At 50.4% G+C, this 23,385-nt stretch overlaps 1 protein-coding gene across 1 annotated transcript; it reads left to right on the forward strand.

Moving 5' to 3' along the window:
- The first annotated feature begins 3,512 nt into the window (after positions 1-3,512).
- PSKH1 (protein serine kinase H1) lies at positions 3,513-20,726 on the forward strand. The gene is made up of 3 exons (XM_065733369.1): positions 3,513-3,656; positions 4,504-5,520; positions 20,375-20,726. Exons 2-3 carry the CDS (start codon positions 4,576-4,578, stop codon positions 20,690-20,692), a joined length of 1,263 nt encoding a protein of 420 aa, XP_065589441.1. The 5' UTR covers positions 3,513-3,656; positions 4,504-4,575; the 3' UTR covers positions 20,693-20,726.
- The last annotated feature ends 2,659 nt before the right edge of the window (positions 20,727-23,385 follow it).

Raw genomic sequence — 23,385 nt, forward strand, 5'->3', positions numbered from 1 at the left:
TCTGCCTATTCTTCCATTTCCAATTTCTGACAATCCTGTGTTTAAGGCTGAATTAGTGCCGGGATCTAAGAGGATCAGCGCTGGGTGGGCAGCTGGCACCTCTGGGGGGCGGCTGGAGGTGGCTGGGGGCTGGAGGAACACCGAGGTGATGCTTGTCCCCTCCTTCGGATGCTCTCTAATAGTTTTATGTCCTTTGCACTGTGGTGCTCAACCATCACCAGCTGGTGAGGTGGCACACGCGTCCTTGGCCAGCTCGCAGGTGGATGTGTGGCACAGAGGGGCTATGGGGTGGCTTTAGGAATGGGGTCTTGCTGGCCATGGAGGGCTTCATCCAGCTCTGGGGCCACCACGGTGGGGAACAGCCAGAGCCCCATCTCTCTGCTGGCTTTTGCTTTTCTTTGGCCTTGGACAAGGGCTGTGGCACAAGCCTGTGTCCAGGAGGGGCCCAGAGCTTCCTGGTAAAGGCAGGCACCAGTCCTGCAGCTGTGTCCCATGGCAGGAGGGGCACATCCTTGTTCCTACCCCATGGACTTCACAGCTCATTGTCCTTCAAGTGACTGCACGAAACCGAGAGCACACAGCTCAGCTCTGTCCCGGGCTGCTGAGCCTGGGAGAGCTCTGCTTGGGCAGAGAAATCATCCCCCCTAAAATGAAGACAACACAGTACAGCTGGCTCATCCCCAGCACCATGTCCCCATTCCCTCCATCCCACCTCTTTATTTTGCCTCTCAACCCCAAACACAGCCCAAAGGTTCCCAGCTGGTGGGTGCCTGAGGCAGTGCCGGGGCCACCAGTGCTCTCCAGGCACCTCCACGCATCACAAAAACCCATCGCTCTGCTTACGAAACTCCAGCGACCTACTTTACACTCCCCGCTTTTGTTCTTAATTCCCAGATATGGCCGCCCTCCAGATTTTGCCCATCAAGGCAAATTAATTGGGAGTCGATCCTAATTTGCTCTCTGCTATTCTTTGGGCAGGAGATTAAATGCTCGGCAGACATTATCTCCCTCTCTCTTTTCTAAGAGGAGAACCTGAATTACTTAAAAAAAAAAAAAAAAAGAAGAAGGAAACCAAAGAAGGGAAGGGGATGAGGGAAAGAGTTTGGTTGAGTTGATGCACAAATTCACTCTCCGGGCAGCCAGAACCAGATGGTGACAGTGCACGTGGATGGCAACTTGAGGGCCAACACACCACGCTCTGCTCCTCCTTTCCTTTGCCAAAGGAAATTCCTGCTGGGTACAGAGGTACAGGGGCCTCGCTGCTCTCCTCCACACCCCAGCTGATCTCAGGGCTGATGGAGGCTGAAGGATGCTGTGTTGTAGGGCAAAAGGTCGAACCTTTTGGACCCAGAACAGCAACCTCAATCCCTGCAGATCGGCTGCAGCAGAACAGCTGAGCTGGAGTCACCTCTGTGCTCAGCCCCCCCATCCTGGCAGCCCCTCTGTGTTCGGCTTTGGGGCTTTTTTGGGGGGGATTTCTTTTTCTAAGCAGATTTAAGTGAACATCCTCCTGCTCTGTCCTCTGCTCGGCCTTGCTGGGACAACCTTGAGCTTGTTGCCAAATGGGTCCGGCGATGAACTGTCCCCTTGGTTTGAGTCCTTTGAGGCTGAGCCCCTGCACGTGGCAATGAGGGACCACAGCGTGAGCCTTGCACCCTCCTCCTTGTCCCTCCGTAGGTGGAATGAGACCCTGAGGGGTCTGAGCACTGTGCTATGGGAGCGGCTGAGGGAATGGGATGGGTCCGTTGGAGGAGAGCAGCTCGCAACCGCTGAGAGGAGGGCGTGGGGAGCGGGGGGCTCGTCCTGTGCTCCCTGGTGACAGCGATAGGGCGGGAGCGCTGGCTCACGTCGGGGTTCAGCTTGGGTACTGGGAACAGTGGCGGAGGTGCCCCAGAGCCGCGGGGACGCGGGCAGTGCTCCGGAGGCCGCCGGCAGGGGGCGCTAGAGGGCGGGGCGGTGGTACAGCACGCCCGCTTGTCCCGCCCACCGCCCGCTCTCCACCAATCAGCGGCGCTTCCGGTGCACGGTGATGACGTCAGGAGGCGGTGCCGGGTCCCGGGGCGGAGGTGAGTGCGGGGCCCGGCCGCGGTGCGGGGCCTTCGTTGTCCCCCCCCCCCCCCCAGTTCCCTCTGCGCCTCCGGGCCCCCAGCACAGCCCCCCGGGACGGGCGGGGACCTCGGGCAGCGCGTCAGAGCTGTGGGCCCCTGGGTGCCCTCAGCGGGCGGTCGGGGCGCGGCTGTGGGCCGGGGCTGCCCTCTCCTCCCCTCCTCCCCCCCCGGTAGTGCCGTGCAGAGCCTTCCCTGCTGGGCCTCGGGACAGAAGTAGAGTTGCAAAGCCGTGAGGGCACTCTCGAACGAGAAGGTCGGGGAAAGGCTCTGTATCGGGGAGTGTAGCGATGGGCCGAGGGGTAGTGGCTTTAAGCTGAAAGAGGGCCGGTTTTGATCTGATTGAAGGAAGGAATCTTCTCCTGTGGATGCGGTGAGGCCCCGGCACGGCTGCTCAGAGCAGCTGGGAATAGCTTATCCCTGGGGATGCACGGGGCTGGGGTGGATGGGGCTGTGGGTTCGTTGCCCCTGCCCAGTGGTGGTGGGCTTTAAGGAGCCTTCCAGCTTAAGCCACTCTGCACACCCACTGTGCTGTGCTCGTCGGTGGTGCTGAGGCGGTCAGGCCGCAGGGTTGCTCCCGGGTGTCTTACTGAGCTGTAAGGCCCTGACTTTTCCCAGGGGGCTGGAGGATGCCTGCCCGCCATCAGGAGCTGTGGCACTGCCCTGCCTGTCATGTGGGGAAGGGATCTCTTTGATACCAAAGTGCTCAGCCAGCTCTTCCTCTCACCTATTGTAACAAAGGCACGCTGACGTCTTTTGGGCAGTTTAGAGCCTTCTGAGTGTGGGGTTTCCTGTTCAGAAAGGGGGTTCTTATCCATAATACATTCAACTCCCAGCTTCTCAGTGATTTCATCCCCCCCACCCCCCGCTGGCATGGTGCTGGGTGCTCCCACAAGGCAGAGCCATTACCACACTGCTGGCTGATGCCTGATCTCTGCTATTAGCAGCAGGGTTCACACACAGCTGTTTCAAGCTCTGTGTTTCAGGCTTCTCATTGCTTTTGTTCACTGCTGGGATGCCTCACACAAGTGCTTCTTGGCACGTGGAGTTGCTCTGTAATAGTCTTGTTTGCAGACGCTCTCATTCCATTTCTCTGCTAACTTAAATGTGCAGTAATGCTGGGGGAAAGAACTGCTCGTGTGAGTTATGATTCAGAAGTAGCTATAATATTTCATGTATTCCTTGTCAAAGTGCTTTAATCTGAATGAGCACCCAGCTGTAGGACGGCCCTCAGTGAGTTCCTGTCTCCATTAAGCCACCTGTGGAGTTGTTTTATGTCTGCTGCAGACCTGCTTGTGCATGGTTGTATCTGACCTCGTGGTACTACCAGGAGCTCTTATGTGAGAAGACAGATGTCTGGTTTTTAAAGTGGAACCTTAACTAAAGCCTTGCTTTCTTTCCAGATTGAACGTAGAGCATAAACTTCTTGCTGTTGTCCCTCTGGAGCACCTTTTTTCACACGTAATTCTGATGGGAGACCAGCTGGGGTTCCTGCTGTGCTGAATAGTTGCTTGGAGAAGTGGTGAATGAGTGAAGATACGCTTGGTGATGGTAAGGTGGATGGGTACATCTCAAGGCTCCCTCCTTTTCTGTAGTCTTATGCAAATGTGGCACTGTGCTGATGGGCTCTGAGCCAAAGCAGAAACTTAAAACTGCTCAGCTAATTGCCAGAATGCATGCAGGCAGTTTCTTTACCTCCAGATTGTTTTAATCAGGACCTAAATAAAGGCTTGCAGACAGCTGATTTGGCTCTGTTGGAGTAGAGAGTGGTGAGCGAGAGCTCTTTTTGCTCCAATTGAGAACAACTGGCTGAAATTCTACTTCAGCTCCATATGGAAGAACAGAAGTGCTTTTTGGTATCTGAAAGTGCAGAAGGCAGCACAACTGTGCTAGGTGTTAGAAAACATCAAAGCCCACCTTGGTTTCTTAAGGCTTGAAGGACAGGAGAACTGCCAGCTCAAAGTTGCCCCGGTTAAGTAAGGCCTGGCATTCTGCAGGAGATGCAGGGAATAAATGGGCAGCACACATGGCAAATTGAGCCTGCCTATCTGCATATTCCCTGCCTTCTGCCCAGCTCCATTGATCCCTCAGAGCAAAGTAATTAGAGGTTTAAAGCACCAGTACAAGTGAAGTGTTAAGAAAGTGTAAGGATTTGTTGAGTGAACAAGTTGCTGAGAGAGTGTGTGGAGTTTCTAATGAGAAAATAAGGTTCAGGATGGTGAGTGCCTTGCGAAGCTTAGCAGATGAAATGAAACTAAGGAGGGTGCCTAACTCTGCCCTTGATTTTGATTAAGCTACTGGGGCTGGACAAAATGAGCTGTGGAGATCCAGCCTCAGCTATTCTGTACTTCATGGCTCTGATTGCCATCTGTCTGTTTCTCCTCGTTCTGTTTGGAAGGTTCAAACGTGGGAGCTGCTGCTGGCGCTGCCCTGGGAAGATGCCTTGATAGGGAATTGACACCCGTCAGTGATGGGCTGTGGGACCAGCAAAGTGCTTCCCGAGCCCCCCAAAGATGTGCAGCTCGATCTGGTTAAAAAAGTAGAGCCTTACACGGGCCACAGTGACATCTACAAGCATTTCATCAAAGATGACTGTGGTGCTGTCATCAAGGCCGGCCCTCCCTCGCCTCCACGCCACCCCGACCTGTTTCCTGGTCACCCCCTCCCTGCCCACGCGGCCCAGCCCGAGCCCCGCAAGAACAGAGTGGCCAAATACCGTGCCAAGTTTGACCCCCGAGTGACGGCCAAGTACGACATCAAAGCCCTGATTGGAAGGGGCAGCTTCAGCCGCGTCGTGCGCGTGGAGCACAAGGCCACCAAGCAGCCCTACGCCATCAAGATGATAGAGACCAAATACCGGGAGGGGAGGGAGGTGTGCGAGTCGGAGCTCAGCGTGCTGCGCCGGGTCCGCCACACCAACATCATCCAGCTCATAGAGGTGTTTGAGACCCAGGATCGAGTGTACATGGTGATGGAGCTGGCTACTGGAGGAGAACTGTTCGACAGAATCATTGCCAAAGGTTCCTTCACGGAGAGGGACGCCACGCGTGTGCTGCAGATGGTGCTGGACGGTGTGAGGTACCTGCACACCTTGGGTATCACGCACCGGGACCTAAAACCTGAGAACCTGCTCTACTACCATCCTGGAACGGATTCCAAGATCATGATTACGGACTTCGGGTTGGCCAGCGCTCGGAAGAAGGGAGATGACTGCCTGATGAAAACCACCTGCGGGACACCCGAGTACATCGCTCCCGAGATCCTGGTCAGGAAGCCCTACACCAACTCTGTGGACATGTGGGCCCTGGGTGTCATCTCCTACATCCTCCTGAGTGGCACCATGCCCTTTGAGGACGACAACCGCACCCGCTTGTACCGACAGATCCTGAAAGGAAAGTACAGTTACTCAGGCGAGGTGAGTGTGGCGGGGTTGAGGTGAGGGGAAGGTCCAGCAAGGAGCACTCTGCGTTTGGGTCTGTGTGGTCTCATGTAGGGCAGTGTTAAAGGTGTGTGATTCTGGCCCTGAAAATCCTTTCTCTCTCCTTCCCCAAACTGCAGCGCAGTGAGCTTCTTGAAAAAAAAAATGTCTGAAGATCTTGGTTCCCCCAGAACAGGAGGGATTGAGAGAACTGTGCAACTTGTAGGCAGATAGCTGGGATGCAGCTGAAAATCATGCCAGGAGCATTTGAAATGTAGTAGGAAATCAAACTAGAGATGTACGGATACAAACCCAAGAGTACTGTGAAAAATACCCGTGCTGGAAGGTGATGCTGTGGCACACAAAGGCCTAAAGAGCATTTCTGAAGTGAGTCTGCGTTGCCTCCTGAGCTTAGGTAGTAACAAAACTGAGGATAGAAGGATGGCTTTCTGGGGAAAGGAACCTTGAGGGGTGGTTTTTAGACAGAAGATGTCCCATCACCCCACAGGACGGAGCAGGCTGAGCACACAGCTGGGTGCCAGGCTGCTCCACAGCAAGCAATCTGGATCTCTGTCTACTTTCCTCACTGAAGGTGTTTTAAAAGCAAGCTTTCCTAACTTCTGCCTTTAAAAAGAGTGTCTAGTTTCCTGAACTTGGTGAAATGAAGCCCAATGGGAAAGTGGGGATGTGTGAGTGTGGGTATGATTCTGAAGTGACAGTGAAATTAACTGTCAAAAAGCTCCCGTGTGTCATGGCATAGGAGCATCTCTGGTTGTTCACTTCTTCCTGTGGGGTTTCTCATACTGTGTTTGTTTCTTTGGCACCCCTGAGCTGGTGCTGGGTGTCCAGGGCCATGGATGAGCAGCCTGAGCTGTAGGGGCACCCATCCCAAAGCATGGCTTGGAATTAGATGATCTCTAAGGTCCCTTCCAACCAAACCATTCGATGTTGCTGAGCTGTGCTGTTTGTGTGTGATAAATTGGCTGTTACTCTTGTAGGCAAGCTTCAAGTGGTCCCATGGGAGAAAAGGCAGTCGGAGTACTCAGTAAGTGATGGTGAGCTCTGAAGGTGCAGCTTGCTTTTCTTGGTTGAATGCTTCCAGTCGTTGTCTAGATCCCAGGACAAAAACCAACTGACATTTGGGCGTGTGCATTAAAGTCAAGAGCATTTCTGTTTCCTCCTGGAAAATAACACGCTGAAGTGAAAAACACCTGAAGAAGAACAGAGTGAATGATCAAAACTATTGAGTATGAAGAACATTTGAACAGACCAGGCCCAGATCCCCCCCCGAATTTGTGGGGGTGGGGGGCAGACAGCACTCAGTGCAGCTGTAGGGTCAGGGAGTAGAGTGCAGCTGCTTTGAGTGTTCCTTGGGGGTAATTCAGTTTGATGTCTTCTGGTCCTTGTTCCAAAGCTGAATCATTTTGAGAAGTTTTGGCTTCCTAGGCTGCAATTCAGGGTGTTGTGTTGGGTGAGAGCTGCTGGATTCTTGTAGGCTGTAGGAATGATGGTGGCACGTGTGCTGCAGTGCAAGCACAAGGCTGTGCGTGCTTTGGATGTCCCAGCATGTTAGCTTGAAGCCTGGCAAATGCAGCAAGGGCAGAGGAAGCTGTGTCTTTCTCCCCAAAAGGGATGGGGGAAATCGCAGTAAGAAGCAGTGGTGCTGGGTTCCTCAGGGTGCAGACAGGGGCTGGGGAACCCTCTGGCTTCTGGGGGCCCCTAAAAGTTTCCCTGAGTTCAAACAGCACCTGTGTGGAAAACAAATGAATGGAGAAAATAACAGTAGGAAACCCAGCTGTGGATAAAGAGGCACCTCAAGTGTTTAATGCTTGGGAATTTGGGGTGGGTTTCCTTCAACTCTCCCTCCATATCTGCAGCCAGATGTTGGAGGCACCAGGTCGGACTAGGTGAAGGCTTCCTCCACCCTCTTGCATCCTTAACTTGGCTGTCTGTTAGTGGTGCTGCTCCTTCCTCCTCTCTTTTTGTCCCTCTGTGCTTAGGGCTTTGTCCTGCCCCAGGGGCAGCCTGCAGAGCAGCTCAGTGGGATCGTGTGCTGTGTCAGATGTGCCCACTGGTGTGTCCATCCTGTCTGACGTCAGTGGAGCAGGTACTGATGTCTGACGTGCTCCTGGCTTGTGCCTCGGAGGCAGCATTGTGCCAGCTGAGCTTGAAATCAGAAATCAGCCCTGAGGCTTACCCAGCTCCCACTGATTGAGCTCACTGTGTGATGCTCCCTTGGTAAGGCTTGGAGATGTGAAAAGTAAAGAGGGTAAACTTTCCATTTTAAACAGAAACGTTCTTAAACTCTTTAATTATGACCCAGTGCTGGAGTTGCTCTGTACATGGGTGAAAAAGCAGACTTGCTAGCAATAAGAAGTGCGTTTTGCAGATGATAGAATGAATTCCACTTCCCTTTCTCCTCCAGAAGCATTTTTTTCCTTAGGAGAAGTGAGTCTGCCGTGACGTTCCTCATCTATGAAAGCCAATGTGTGTGTTGTATTATCATGCCACTCTGCCCTTCTCTGTTGGGTGACTCACTCAGGGTTGAAGTGTGAACACAGAGCCCACTTTATCATCTTGCCTGGCTCCCCTGTGCAATGGCTCTGCTGTTAGGCAGCTCCCCTTGCCACTTGGTTTTCCTGTTCAGGATTTTGCTCGTTTCATTGCACCCTTGAGGGGCTGAGTCAAACCAGAGACACCATCTTCTAAAACTGCACCTATTGTTTCCTTCTCTGACACCACGTGCTGGGGTAAATGGAGGTACCACCGCTGTGTTGGGGGAAGGGTTGGTGGCACATTCATACAGTCATTCAGCTCATCAGGTCCCAGCTGTCAACACATCACCACCACATCCCTCAGTGCCACATCCCCACGGCTCTTGGACACATCTAGGGATGGTGACACCCCCACCTCCCTGGGCAGCTGTGCCACTGCCTCTTAGAAGAGATTTCTCCTAATACCCAACCTGAAATGATGGTGGGTAGAAGGAGACAGTAAGGGTAGGACAGTGGGATCACGAGTGGAAGATGCTTCTTTCATTAACCTGAAGAATTTGAGTTTATCTTGGTGAAGGTCCACCTGACTCTCTCTGCTTTTTGTCCTCAAATCACCTGAGTGTCTGTTCTTACAGACACTGTGTGTTCATTTGTCTCTCACCTTTTCCTCCCAAGTCTCTAGAACCTTCTCTTTCAGCTGCAGAAATGGATTTTTTAGTGGATCACAGTCTCGAGGCCCCTCATTCTCCAAAGGGTGCAAGACAGTTGTCCACCATTGCATTGCTTCTGAGACTTCTTGTATACTACATCTAAAAACAAACTGAGGGAAACTCTAAATTCCCTAAACTGTCATTACTGAGTCAGCTCCTGGCCTTTATTAAGCACTCCTGATGAATGGAAGCTACAAGTTCACAGCAGTACTTCTCCTTGGAAAGGTCTGAGAGCAGCCTTCTGATGTCTTCCCTGTCCCTGTGCTGCTGATGGCTCATGAGTCGCAGTGCCAGCTACGTTTAGCTCATCACCATGCTCTGCAGGTGGTAAATGCTTGCTCTTCTTGGTCTGGTGGGCAGTCTAGGGGAACTGCTAGACCTGAAAGAGATACTCAGAGGCACACGTACTTCGGAGAGGAGAAAGCTCTTGAAGAAAACCATGTTCTTGCTGTCAAGCTGTGTTGCATTTGGGAAGGTTCATCAGATGTTTCACAGAAGGTTCAGAACTTGGCAGTGTGATATGGGATTTGGAGGTTTGAAATACAACGTACTGCATGTTGATTCTGGACTGAACAATGGAAACACATTTGGCATTGACTTCAGTCGGCAAGGTTTTTTCCCTCAGGTGGACCCACATCTCATCTCTATGAGATTGGCTCTCCTTTCCCCAGCAGTAACAGGACTGTGTTGTAGCAGCAGGTGATGTATTCCAGTGTGGAGCAGTGGCACACGTGTGCTTGGCAGTGTTCTGATGGATGGGAAGAACAGCAGCTTGTATCAGCTCAGTGTGCTTGATGAGCAGTAGTTTGCCCTGAGATCTCTACTGTTTAGAGGAAAAAACCAGCAGCTTGGGAGAATGTGGCCCAGAATGATCTGCAGTTTTCTACATCTGTTTGTAGTTCACCTGTCCGTCCTGTCCTGCCCTTGTCTTTTACATCCTTAATGCCTTTTTCTTCGCCTTCAGCTCTCTGCATTTTTTTTCTCCCTCCTGTAGTGTTTGAATGGCAGTAACCTGCATATCTCTCACAGCTTTGCAGAGCACGCTATGCACCTTCATATCCAAATGGCATTTCAGTCCATTTTTCCAGGCCTTGTCTTTTGTCCAAACTTAGGATGAAATGTAACTTTGGCATCTTGTGACCTTCCCTTTCCATCTGGGCTCCTTTGCACCCTATGTTCACCCTGTGCTCACCCAGCCTGTGGCTCCTTGTTTGGTAGCAAAACCCCCAGTGCTGAAGGGCGTGCTGTGGTCTGCGTGTTGGTCTGTCCCTGGCATGGAGGGGAGTTTCCTTGGAAAACAAGCACTGTAATGATCACCTGCAGGCATTGAGGAAACTCTGGGTATGTCTGTGGATAGATTCAGGCTTGAGGAATGCCCTGCCTGGACTCCTACCTGTACAACCTGGGCTAGAGCTGCTTTGGGAGCAGGGTTGGACTCGATCTCTAAAAGACCCTTCCACCCCCTACAGTTCTGTGATTATGTGAGCTGATGACATGATAACCAAGTTCCCTTAGTAAGAGGTGAGCACGATCAGTGTGGTGTCACAGTAACTAAGTCGGTTTAAGTAAGGAATAAAACCCAAACTGTCCATCAGGCACATCAGAAGCAGCAAGAACGAAGCAGTGTGTTAGCAAACAGTGCTTGTTGTCTCAGCTGCTACCTGACAGATAACAAGGGATAAAGATGAAAAGCACTTCCATGGCACCACAGCCATGGTACTGCCCTCCTGAGCCACGCCAGACCCATGGGAAGCTTTTGCAAGGCACAGTGGTAGTCTCTTTTTCTCTGATATTCCTCCGCGTGAGGAAGAACTGCTCTTTGTGTAAAACTGAGTGGTTTTTTTTGCCTAGAAAAAGGAGGGGGGGGGGAAATCAATTTCCAGAGGAATGTGCTATTGCATTTCCTAGCTGTGAGACCGTGGTGCAGAGCAATGAGAGCGGTGGTGAGATGCAGAGGGGTGGCTCTGTTGAGAAGAACACCGCGCTCTGCTTTGAGGAGCTGAGGCACTTGAGCAGATGAAAGTGAGCCTCTCCCAGCAGGCACAAAGCACCGTGGCCAGGCTCACAGATGTGCTCCTTGGAGCACCTCCTCTCTCTTTTCTCTGATGTACCTGCGGGGTGGGTGAGGGTAGAGGTGGGTTTGTGTTGCTGCATACGCTGTGGCAGCTGAAGTGTTTGCCCAGCCCTCCTGAGCTGCAGGGCAGGTATCTTGGGCTCTCTGAAATGTTACCAGCTCAGTTAAAACCTGGAAATCTTTCAGCCCAGCGTGTGTCAGTTGACTGCACTCCTGCAAAACCATAGCGTGCTGTAATGGAAAATGCTCTGTTTGCAGGTGAAGCAGCACCTCCTCGTGTAACAGGATGTTGTGCAGGCTGACAACTGGTGTATGAGTTTAAAAATTGATTCCCTTTCTGCTTTGGCTGCTGCTTGAGGTTCCAAAGAGTGTTTCCTCTGCAGCTGGTGTGTCACCAAGGACCTCATCAGAGTCATTCCTGCTGCCCTGGCATGGCGTGCTTCAGCTTATATTGCAACTCTTAGCTGGAAAGAGACCTCTTACCTTAAGGGTAAGCAGGGAGAAGAGTGAACCCCTCGTCCCGTACCATAGCATCTACAGGTTGGTGGGGTTGGAAGGCTTTGGTTTTTAGATGGAAGGCTGCAGCTGGGGCTGTGGCACGGCGTGCAGCTGAGGATGGAGGAAGGCAGGAGCTGCATCTCAGGGAGAAGGACTTGCAGTCATACAGCACTTTGCTGTATGATTTCTGGGCTGCATAAAATCCTGTTACCAGCAAAACAGTATTTGTGGAGAATTAGGGGTGTGGGGATAAAGGAACATTGGTAAGGTAGAAAAAGAATATTAAGCTGCCTCTGTGTAGAATATAAAGTATCAACAAAGCATTTAAACTATTAACTGTTTGACTCCGTTCTGGTGCCCTGAAACTAGACCTGGCAGTTTCCTTTGTCACTGTGTCCTTCTTCCTTTGATTAATTCCTTTGCTTATTAACCATGGCTCAGATTTTTCAGGTTGATGCTGCTAATGTGCTGCATGCTGGAGAAGCTGCAGTGTCTTTCTGACTCCATCTGAGCACCAGGCTGCAGTTGTACAGGGGTGCAGCGTGCTCCTACGCTGGTGTAGGACAAAGGAGGACTGAACCAGCAGAGGGAGAAGGGCAACCATCTGAAACCAGGATCCTGATTTCAGATACTTTTCATCTGTAAAAAAAAAACAACAACGCAGAAGTGCTTGGGGGATCTTATGTTGGTGCTGAGGGCTGTCAAGATGTTTCCTGGTTGTTCTTGGCCCCCCTCTTCACCTATTCCCTGAAATCCCCAAATCTGATGAGATTGCAGCTGAAACTTTCAGACCTGGAGTGGCAAAGAAGCTGAGCTTTGGTCTGGAAGGAGTGGCTCACACCAACAGCAGCACATCTGGAAGCTGGGGGAGGTTTTGGTGTTTTGGAGCATGAGCTTCATGGCTGGCTCCTCTGCTTCTCGCTTCTTCATTCTCACTGGCTGCTGCTTTGCCCTCCTGCTGCCCAGAGGCTGCTGAGGCAGAAATCCCAGGCATGTTTTCTGATTCATTTGTTATTGAAGTGTTTGCTTGTATGGATTTTCCTGAAAACTGAGCTTTTGCTAATGCACCTGATTAGCGTTGCTTGGTGAGATGGGAACCACACAGGTGAGTCTCAGGGGAGATAGCCACTGTCAATGCTGTGTGCACCTAGCTGGTGTGCAGTGCCTGGCTGTGTGCCTGTCAGCTGGGAGCTCCCATCAGCATCACATGCACCCAGTGTTTGCAGCAGTGAGCCAATGAGTGTGGTTTCCTGCCCAGATGAAATTCTGCTGAGGAGGAAGGTGTTCTTATCATAGAGTCACTCAGACTGGAAAAGAGCAGCATCCTTCATCTAGTCCAACCATAGGCTTGCTTCCTGGGTCATCCCTTTCTGTCTGAGGAATAATTTCTAAGGGATTCCTGCAGCCTGGTCATTTCGAGGTGGTGTGCAGAGCTCTGACACGTGGAAGGTTTCTTGTTATAGCCAGGATGACTCAGAGGTGTTCATCCATATTGTTAAAACAGATGCTGATAGAAAGGTCTGGAATCATAGTTTCTTACTCCTTTTTGCCTTTTTCTCATTTGTTTTAAGCTTCACAAGCTTGGGAAATTCTTAAAGCCATTTTGAAATCCCTTTTTGCTCAGGGGGCTGTTCTTGACAAGCTAAGGCTCTTGGGTGAGAACATGAAATCACTTTGTGGAGTAGCTTCCAGACTTGGTAGGAGTTGCCATGCCTCCAGTAGATGGCCAGGGCACTTGGCAAGGATCATTAGGGTTGTTTTTAGTTGTTTCATGAAAGCATTTTGTCGTTTCCAGGGGAGGGTGGAGGAAATAAATCACAATTTGGAAATGCACTGTAACACTTGCTGAGTTTTTAAAGCAAGACAATCAGTCCTCTGCACTGCAAGTGTGCTTGATGTTATTAATTATACGGGCAAAGTATGTGAACAAGTGCAATGACTGCATTCAGGTGAGATGGTGAACTGAGCATATCTGGAGGTGAAGGAAAGCAGGAGCCATCTTGTCTGGCTTTAGGCATGTGTCCCCTTCCTTGGCCAGTCCCAAAGGTCCCATGGTGCTTAGGGCTTTATCAGCTATCCTGAACAAGGGAGGAGGAGGGGGTGCATTCATTGTATTGGAGCAGCCACCCAGTGTATTGGGTTCCTGATGGTCTTAACAGATTTGAGCAGCTCAACAGCAGATCCAAATGTTTAGAAACAGTAATACCCACCCCAAAAACAGAAAAGCAAAACAAAAGAAGCCCGCAGGCCAAGTGGGCAGAGTTGACAGGAGGTCAACAGAGACAATTGGGTGTCACAAAAACAGTCATTGGAAAGTTGAAAAGTGATTGCTTTTTTTCTTTATCATCACCAATTGTAAAGATGTCGTGACAGCAGTTAGCAGATACACCAGGGGTGCTTCAGACAGGAGAAGGAGTAATCTCTTTTCCAGATTATGGTGAAAAAAGAGCCTTAAACTGCTTCTAGAAGGATTTATGCTGGACATTTAAAAATGCTTCACTAGCATCTCCTGTTCATTTAAAAACTAGATATGTATGTACACAAAAAACCCCACCCTGAACCATTACAAGGAGATTGCTGAAGCTGTCTTGTAGAACAAGTCAGGCTGTCATCTGTCAGGAGTGATGCATCAGCTGTGGGTCCTCTGGGGATGGTGGTATGGAGTGGATGGTCCACGGGCATCCATTGTACAGCCTTGCTTTTGTGCAACTGTGCCATCATTCTTTCACTTTCCCATAACTGATTCCTTAAGGTTGATGTTGAATTTCAGCCTGATCCCACGAAGCTTGTGGGATGGAGCCTGGGCTGTGCTGTGTGAGGTTGCTGGTACAGGGAGGAGAAGCATGTACAGGGACACAAAGGCACTGGAATTGCACAAACCTTGGTAATCACAGAATATCCCAAATTAGAAAGGATCTGTAAGGATAATCAAGTCCATCTCCTGGCTGCTCACAGGAACATGAGAGACCTCTGGAGGTGTGACACAGCCTGAGGTGTGTTGGCTGAGACTATCTTCTTTTGAGGCTTGAAAAGCTTCAGGGTGGGAGATTCCCACCTCCCCACTCACCTTTCCAGGGCTGCTCCACCCTTCCAGTCATCTCTTTTTCCCCTGCTCTTTCCTAATATGGGCTTTCCAAGGTGCAGCTGCTTCCTGTGCCCCTCTTTACAGGGATAACAGAGCCAGGCAGCACGTCCAAATGATGCAGCTACTTCTGAGTAGCAGTGTAACATCCCTTTAACCTCCCCCAGCCTGCCATGCACGCCAACCAGAGTGAGTGGTTAGCTCGTGGACCCATTGTCAGCCAAACCAATGGCTATCAGCCCACTTTATAGCATGCCAGATACTTCCCTAGGCAGCATGACCACGTTGCAGTTGGAGGAGCCACCCCTGGCTTTGTGTGTGCTGGTTTTGTATCTGCAGTGATTCTGCTGTGTGACTGTAGCTCGGCTGCTTCCATTTGGAAAGCTGGGTTACAGAAGTTCACAGCACCAGATGGCCACGCATACTTATAATGCTGTGGATTATTAAAGGGTCATCATTTTTCCCTCTTTTCATCCTTCCTTTATTCCTCTTCCCCATATCAGCAAATTAATGCAGAGTACTTGGGGATCTGTCGTGCGTGCAGCCCTTAGTGCAGAGATGTGATGTGCTGGCATCTTTTAATCAGAAACTTGCTGTTGCAGCCCTCTGGAACGGCTTGGGTCTGAGCACATCCTTGCAGCTCTCTCTGGGCTGGGCATTGCTTTGGGCTGGGCAACCTTTTCAGTGCTGGCCAGGCGTGGCACTTCAGAGATGCTCTCCTTATTCTTTCAGAGTCGACATTTGCAGTTTATGAAGTCGTAGTATCACAGAATGGCTTGGGCTGGGGGGTACCTGGAGGATTATCAAAATGCAAGCCCGTGGCACAGTTGCCCCCCCCAACCCCCCACCAGCTCAGGCCCATCCATGGCCTTAAACAGCTTCAGGGATGGAGCACCCACAGCTCTCAGGGCAGCTGTGCCACGGCCTCACTGCCTGCATTGTGAAGAATTCCTTCCTGATATCTAAACTGTATTGACACTCTTAGTTTAAAGCCATCACTCCTTGTCCTGTTGCTATTGGACTCTGCGAGAAGTTGCTCTGCATCTCTTTGTAAACCCCCTTAAGCACAGGAAGGCTGCAGCGAGGTCAATCTGGAGCATTCTGTTTTCCAGGCTGAACAAGCCCACCTCCCTCAGCCTTACTTTGTAGGAGAGGTGCTCCAGTCCTCTCAGCATCTTTGTCACCCTTCTCTGGACCTGCTCCAGCAGTCCCACATCTCTTTTTTTGTCAGGTACATCCTAAATGACACGGAACAGCTCCAAAATAAGCAAAGAGATGAAATCAGAGGACGAAGGACACAACGTGATCTAATCACAGAGGCCCAGCTCTGTGTGCATTCACCTACCCTAAGTGACACTCCTGCTTTTCCTCCCCCTCGTACAGCCTTGCAGCCCGAGTTGAATAAAACAGAGCGCACTTGAGAGCTCTGTAAGGCGTAGTGTATGAGGCTGTTTTTCCCCTGGGTTTATTATCGAGCAGCGAGGAAGCTGCGGATCAGAGCTGCACCCCATGTTTTATGCAGCTTAGGAGCTTAAAAGATGCTTTTGTCATAAATGTCACTGCATCTTGAAAGCAGCAGCTGTCATCCCCGAGGGGTAAAAGCTGCAGATCTCCACAGCAGGATTTCTTCCCCCTTCATCAGAGCTGTAAATAAGGCTCTGGTGGTTTCGTGTCTGTTTGAAGTGCTGCTCCTTGTGCCACTTGCTCACTTGGGCTGATGTTGGTGCCTCCATAGCCCACCTGTGAGTCATAGCAAGGACAAGTGGCAGGAAAGCCCAGCAAAACAGTGGTGGGAGCTCTCAGCTCTGGCTCACTTTGCACAAACATCCGCACTGGTGTGGTGGATGCTGCAGCATCACAGCAGGACTGAGCTGTGAAGATGCCTGGTGGTGAAGCACGGTGCCAGCTGCTTGGTTGGTTGAAAGCTTCTACCTCTTCTACAGAATTACTTTTCCTATTTGTGTGAGTGGGCATTTTGTCCCCGCTCTGCTGTCTTGCTGAGGGTTTTCCCTTAGCTTGATGGATTTCTAAACTAGGGGTCACACACTGTTGAGGCTCATAGATCGTCCCAGTATCTGTGCAGTGCATCCCCACCTCCCCTGCAGAGAGGGCTCATTTTGCCCCTGCAGACAGCCAAGGCTAGGCTGGGTGGGGAGCTCTGAGCACCTGGTGGAGCTGTGGGTGTCCCTTCTCATTGCAGGGAGTGGGAGCTGATGGCCATTAAGGTCCCATCCAACCACCCAGACCATTCTATGATTCTCTCTGCTGGGGCAGTCTCACTCCTGATAAAATCTGCATCTTGTAAAACTTTAAATAGCCATCTGTTTTCTTTAGGTGGAGCTGGAGGGCTCCTCTGTCTCCCTGGTGCTTTGAGGCTTCTCCAGCACTTGATCAGACTCGTCCTATGAATCAGTGAGGCTGGCATGCAGCACTTCTGATTGAATTAGCTTCTGGGAGTTCTGGCTCAGGCAGGTCACCTGGAACTGTGTAGTTCTTTGGTGTACAGTGCGCATACATGTGTTTGCAGCCCATCTTTCTCCTTTCAGTATCTTCTGGGTCTGTAAGAAAGATGGGGAAAGACTCTTCAGTGCGTGGTCTGTTGTGATGGGATGAGGGGAAAAGGTTTCAAACTATAGCAAGGGATTGAGATTGGATATTAAGGGTGTTTGTGGGGTAGTGAAGCACTGACACAGGTTGCCCAGACTGAGGGTGGCTGCCCTGGAGACTTGTAGGTGTCCCTGTTGATTGTAGAGGAGTTGGACTAGATGGCCTTCAAGTGTCCTTTCCAGCTCAAACACTGCTATGATTCCTCCCCATCTTCCTGAGAGGCCTCTTGGTCTTGGTTGTCAAAAAGGAAAATCCAGATAGAAGTGAGCAATGGGTCTGATCTCAGAAGCCCTGCGGTGTGGGTTGTGCCTTTGAACAGAAGGGAGAGCACCGTAGAGTGGCACGAGGTTTCTGGAAAGTGGGTACATTTCCCCAGGGAATGGGCTTGAAAACTGCACAGTTTGTTCCACTTGGTGCTTCTGTAGAAGATCCCTATTTTTAAACAAAAAGCTTCAGTGAAATAAAAGCAAGGACGTGTGTGGTGCAGCAAATGAAACCTCTGCTTGCATAAACAGATCAATAAACTGATTTGTGTTTGCTGACCAGGAGAAAAAGCTAATTGCAAGTACTCCGTATTCAACATTTACGGTGAAGCTGGAATAATTAGAAGAATGAGAAATCCAATTTGCTTCTGCTTGGAGCTTGTTCCTCCTTAGGCTTCATTTAGCTGGACTGGTGCATGCATAGGCTGGTTGTTGCAGTGAGATATCTGGGTGTTCAGGCAGGCTGATGCATCTTTGTGGGGTTCTTCACATTTTAAATCATCAAGTTTGCCATTGGACCTTGGGCAGCTGCAGGGATGGGGCTCCCACACCTGTAATGACCTTTTCCTACATGCTTTTCCTGGAAATATAGCTCTGAGAAAAGTGTTCTTGCACGTCAGCCCTCAAGTATTTATTGATTTTGATTCATCTTTTGTGTCTCTTTGGATCAAAGTAGGAAAGAGAGGATGAAGATCCTGGAGTGACTGCATCTCTGTGATACAGGTGGTGTTCAGAAGGGTAAAAGATTGCAGACAGACATGAAGAAGTGAAAAACAACGAGGTTGGAGCCATGCAAATCCTGCATTTGTTTTTTCCCATTGGAGTGGGGCAGGAGCTGTTTCAAGCTACCACACTCATCTCACTTGCTGCTAACTATAGTGCAGATGGTAACCAAGATTGAAAAAGATGATTCCCTTTGCTATTTATTGAACAAAAGAAGCACCTGATGCAAAAGTATGGTGGGAAGGCTTCAGGCTTGGTATGTGATTGATATCTCTGCACGTCAGAGTCAGGTTCATCTTTTTGGTCCTCTTGTTGCAAGTAGCACAAGGGCTGCACACTTCAGAATGTCCATGGCTCTGTAAAATGAACCAGTGTGCTCAGCTGCAACCTTCATTGTGCTTTTTCTCCCCCACGTTTGAAAAGGCTTTTTGCCATTTCATGTATCCTCTTTATCACCAAACACCATAATGAGTCTCTGATCAAAGACTGTCTGTATTCTGTTAGGCAAGAAGCGTCTGTTGTTTTTTTTTCTTTACCCAGCTGATGAAATGCATCTTGATAATAAATGGCAAGAAAGGAGTTATTCAGTGGTCGGCAATGGCAAACTAATTATAGCTGAAAATAGCAGGCAGCCTGAGCTTTAGGACCTTTTTATTAACTTATTTAGTTCTTGAAACATAGGCACGAGTGCCATTTGTCCGTGGCTCCAAAACACAGAAGTGGTGTCTGATCCGTGTGAGAGTGCTGTGCCTCCCTCCAGACCACGAGGTAGAAGGACTTTCAGTTCCTATCCTGACTATGCTCAAGGACACTGAGAATTTGTTCATGCACCAATATTTCCTTTGTGTCCCATATTTTGTGCCTTTTTCTCTCTTTCTTTGTATAGTTAGTGGCAGTGCTCGTGTATTCCTTTGGAACGAGTGAGCTAAGGTGAGTAAGCAGGCTGCTTCAGTCATCCTTTGTAAAATACAGTGTGAAGTGCTGTATAAATGTGAAGCACAGACTTTCTGTACCTCGATGTCCAAGCAGCACGTCCTGAGTGTCAACCTGGTGCTGGCTGTAGGCAGGCAGAGCAGAGCAGCTCTGAGAGCATCCTGCCCTTTCAACGCCAAGTTCTCCTGTGGATTAGCTCTCTTGCAGATGGCTTTCAGCCTCTTAGAAGGGAAAATTGCTTATGGTGAGTGGCAAACCTCAAAAAGAAATATCAGGAGATGCCTCTTATTTGGACCTTTTGTAAGAAGAAAAGGGCATTATATCTGACTCCAGTTGGTAGGTGCTGAATTCAAAAAGACAGAATCCTGTTGTAGAATAGCCACGTTCTTTTCTTCCACACCAAAAGAGGAATGGATGGCGTGGAGCAGCAGCCTGCTTTTCTAACACACGTGCTGGTCTCACTTGGTTACACGTGTGTGGTGTTGTATGACCTCATCTCTTGTGCCAAGAGTCTTTACTTCATTGCCTTAAGCTGTTCAGCTGTTGTTAAAGCCACTTGGAAGGGGTCTCCAGGCACTGAAGGCTTTGTTATCAGCGTTCCTAAGTTTATGGCTGTACTTTGTGTATTAAGGGGTTATGGGTGTAATCAATTACTTTCTGGCTTGGCTTTGTTTCTTTAAAAGCAGGATTTGTTCCTGTTTCACTGTGATATGTTCACAAAAATCCTTCATCTAACAACCCCTTGGTGGATTTTGAACACTTCATGGACTTCCTCCCGTTGAGGCCGTTTTAGGGTTGACCACTGAGACCAAGAATGGTCGCAAAAATATCTCCCTGCCCTTGGTTTGGGAACTGATGCGAAGATCAGCACCTGCTTGTGAGATTCAAAGGGACAGGAGAGCCAGTGCTCTGGCAGCGTGTCACAATCCATCCTCTGAGCAGGGTGGCTCATGTTCAAACTGAATGGGCTGCAGCAGGACAAAGCAGGTGGGAACCCAAGTTAGAATCATAGAGTGGCTGAGCTTAGAAGGGACCTTAAAGGTGATCAGGTTCCAACGTGAGAGGGATTCTCCTTCCGAAGGAGGGCTGGAATGAAAGGGCAACTCTCAAAATAGAGTCTCCCAGTAAGGTAATAACAGCTCTTTCTCTTGGCATCTTTGTGCAAGATGTTTTATTTATAAGAAACTCAGTGAAACCCCTAGAGCATCCACATTGACTTCCCTGAGCTCCCTGAGGTGTGGAGCTGAGGCAGCTTTGTCTCTGTTGGGCTGATGAATTCTCTCTCCCCCTTACAGGTCCTCAAACCAGTTGCCTCTTATTCTCCTTGCCCGGATACAAAGATCTGAGGATGAGAGAGGAAGAGGCAGAATGCCCCGCAGCACCTTTTAGGGCCGGGAGGAAGGAATGAATGAACCAGCAGGGCCGAGCTGGGACCTTTGCTTCTAATTCCTTCTTTTATCTTTCAGCCCTGGCCCAGCGTGTCCAACCTGGCCAAGGATTTCATCGATCGCCTGCTCACGGTGGACCCCAGCGACAGGATGACGGCCCTTCAGGCCCTGAAGCACCCCTGGGTGGTCAGCATGGCTGCCTCCTCCTCCATGAAGAACCTGCACCGCTCCATCTCCCAGAACCTTCTCAAGAGAGCCTCCTCCCGCTGCCAGAGCACCAAGTCGGCGCAGTCCACGCGCTCCAGCCGCTCCACCAAGTCCAACAAGTCGCGGCGGGTTCGGGAACGGGAGCTGCGAGAGCTCAACCTGCGCTACCAGCAGCAGTACACTGGCTGAGCCCTGGGCTGGGACCTGCCCGAAGTCTTTCCAGATGTCTGATCTCTTCCAGATGCAGTGTGCAGCACCCTTTGCTGCAGGTTCCTCCCTCCCTTCCTTCAGGTGTTCCCCCACCCCCCATAGTGTGGAGGAGAAGGAACCTTGTGGTGGTTCTCACGCAGGGTCTCACGCAGGAAACGGAGCAGCTCTTGTTGGCTCAGAGCCTAACACCCATATTAAGGAGCTGCAAGTGAGGAGAAGAGCTCTCTCTGTAGCCCAGGAGCCTGCTTGTTCGTAGTTATTTATTAATTCCACTTGCATATGGAAACGAAATCACTTTGTGTGTGCGCATGTATGCACGTACACACGAAGTGTGGATGTGTGTATATATATTTAAAAATATACATACACACACTGTGAGCTGGTTTAGTCACACTCCGTGGTGCCTTGCAGGGAAGCTGGTGTGAATCACATGCAGTTAGAAGCAAACAGCCCTGACTCACCAGTGTGCTGCCTGCCTGCTCCTCGTCCCGGTGCAGCACCGTGGAGATGCCAGACTGCAGCTGTGTGTGCGATGGCTGTGAAGCTGTGAGGATCCCCAGAGGGCTGCCATCAGCGTGCTGACATCAAGGGTTTGCTCACACCTTGCAGATTGGCAACTGCATTGAAATGCTGCCACCTCGGAGCTGGAGTCCTGTCCCTTTCGTCCTGACTGCGTGGGTGCTCCCCAGTGATGGGCAGGGAGAGAAGCATCGTCCTGCAGGAACGTCGTGCTCCACAGAGATGAAGGCAGTTTGTAGGGATTCCCCTATTTGTAGTAGGACCAGTGCCTACTGTGCAGGATTTGTTCTTGTTGCTGTGACATGGCTTGCTGTTACTGACTGTGTTTCAGCACCCCAAAGCTTCGGTTGCTCTGGGGTGTTCCCTGTCCTCTGGTGTTGCCATCAGTTCCCCGGGCCAGGGAAGTGGTGGTGGGAGCTGGTGAGGTGGCTGCAAGTGGCTCCATAGCAGTAGGGTAGGGGCTTGGCCAGGAGAATCCAGGCCTGGAATGACAGCAGTGAGAGATGTTGCACAGAAACCACCGAGGTGTTGAGTACAGCTTAAATCCACCAGGAAAACGTGGGCTCTCAGTTCTATTGAGCTGAAAAAAGGAGATTGCTCGGGGTGTGCTTTACACCCCAGTTCTAGGAGCCTAACCACTCCACACATATGGCAGAGGATACCTAAGGACGATGGTCTTGCACGTCCTTGCAGTAGGAGTGAATTCCAGATCCTTCCCATGGGTTTGCACGTTGCATTGGAAGCTCTGGATCCCTTGCAGGCTGCTCTGTCCTGGGTGCCCATCCTGCCACATCTCGTGCAGGCTTTCTTCCATCAGCATGAACTGCTGCTGCAGAACTACTAGCTGCTTTCACTTCAGCTTTGTGGGCTACAGAAAAGGTTTCTTTGGCTTCTTTTAGCTTTTGTTGTAGTCTTTCCTGGTTCGTTACCAGGAATGACAAACCAGACACCATTTCTGAGAAAACAGGCAGCTTGTTTCATTAGCAGCTCCGGTGCTCCTTGTATTCCTACAAACAGCTCTTCACAAGCAGCAAGTACTTCAAGGCAGGTATTAGCTGGAAAAGTGCTCTTCCCCTGACACGAAGAGATGGCCAGATGCTTTCTCAGAGGGCTTCTGGTTATGAGCCATTACTTGAAGGATTCTTGTGTGTGTTTGGAGCAGCACGGCCGGGCACTGTGATCTTTGTGTCTTCTTTGATGCTTTTATAGTCCTCTCCAGATTATCTTAAAGCAGATCTTCTACCTATGCAAGGAAATCAAACTGATGGACTGAGCCAAGACCCCTAGAATCTGAGAGCCTTTCCTTTAACCACTGGACCATTGTCCTGCCCAGATGTGCAGGTTTGTACCTACCCTGTCCCTGCTTGCTTTGTGTGGATGTGAGAGGAGGGCAGGAGGTTGAGCTCTGGCCTGACCAGACTCGCTTCTCCTTCACACAGCAGAGCAAGGATCCTCTAATCTGTGGCTTAAGAACAATTCCTCAGTGCTTTCAGCCTTGCAGCTGTGGCATGTTTCCAGCCAGGGGACAGGCAACGTGCCACCAGCTCAGGTGCCTTCACTTCAGCCTGTCGTTCGAGAAGCCTTCACTGTGAATGATCTTGCTCATCTTCATCTGTATTCTGCAAGGGCATCTCAGCTCTCCGTTGATCTCATGTCTCAGGACTTTCCCCTTTTCAGAAGTGCCTTTGCCTGGGGATGTTTTAGAAGTTAAAATCTCTGATGCTTTATTGTTTTGTTTCGGTTTTGTTTTTTCCCCATTTCCTTTTTCAGCTCTTCATTTGGTGGTTCTTCATTTGACTTGTGGTCTTCCTGCAAGGCTTCCCCTAGCACTGCATTAGCCAGGAGAGCACAGGTGGCAAATCCATTGCTGTGTCGTGGGGTGCAAATGTCAGCAGTGGGGCTTTTGTTTTCTCTGCTTGCTTCTTAGGGGGAAAACGAAGCTGGAAGGACACCTAGTGGCAAGCTGCACTGTGTCCTCGTCCACATGAAGTTGCACAGAGTCAGGGAAACGTCGTACATTTGTCTTCTGGAACTTAGCACTGCTGTGTAAAGCAATCCCATCGTTCTACCCTGGAAGCTTCCCTGCTCTCTTGGGGAGATGGATGTGGCCACAGAGAATGCTGCTGGCTGATTCCTTGGTGTTTTGGGGGGAA

The sequence above is a fragment of the Cyrtonyx montezumae genome, unplaced genomic scaffold (genome assembly GCF_038088225.1).
Source record: "Cyrtonyx montezumae isolate F1298 unplaced genomic scaffold, pur_monq_1.0 scaffold_17, whole genome shotgun sequence".
Taxonomy (NCBI): domain Eukaryota; kingdom Metazoa; phylum Chordata; class Aves; order Galliformes; family Odontophoridae; genus Cyrtonyx; species Cyrtonyx montezumae.

What these genes read in the sequence shown, in the direction of transcription:
- PSKH1 (XM_065733369.1), top strand. Translation starts at nt 4,576, where the DNA reads ATGGGCTGTGGGACCAGCAAAGTGCTTCCCGAGCCCCCCAAAGATGTG. An exon ending in AGTACAGTTACTCAGGCGAG is followed by an intron (nt 5,521 to 20,374) that starts GTGAGTGTGGCG and finishes TTTATCTTTCAG; the next exon opens with CCCTGGCCCAGCGTGTCCAA.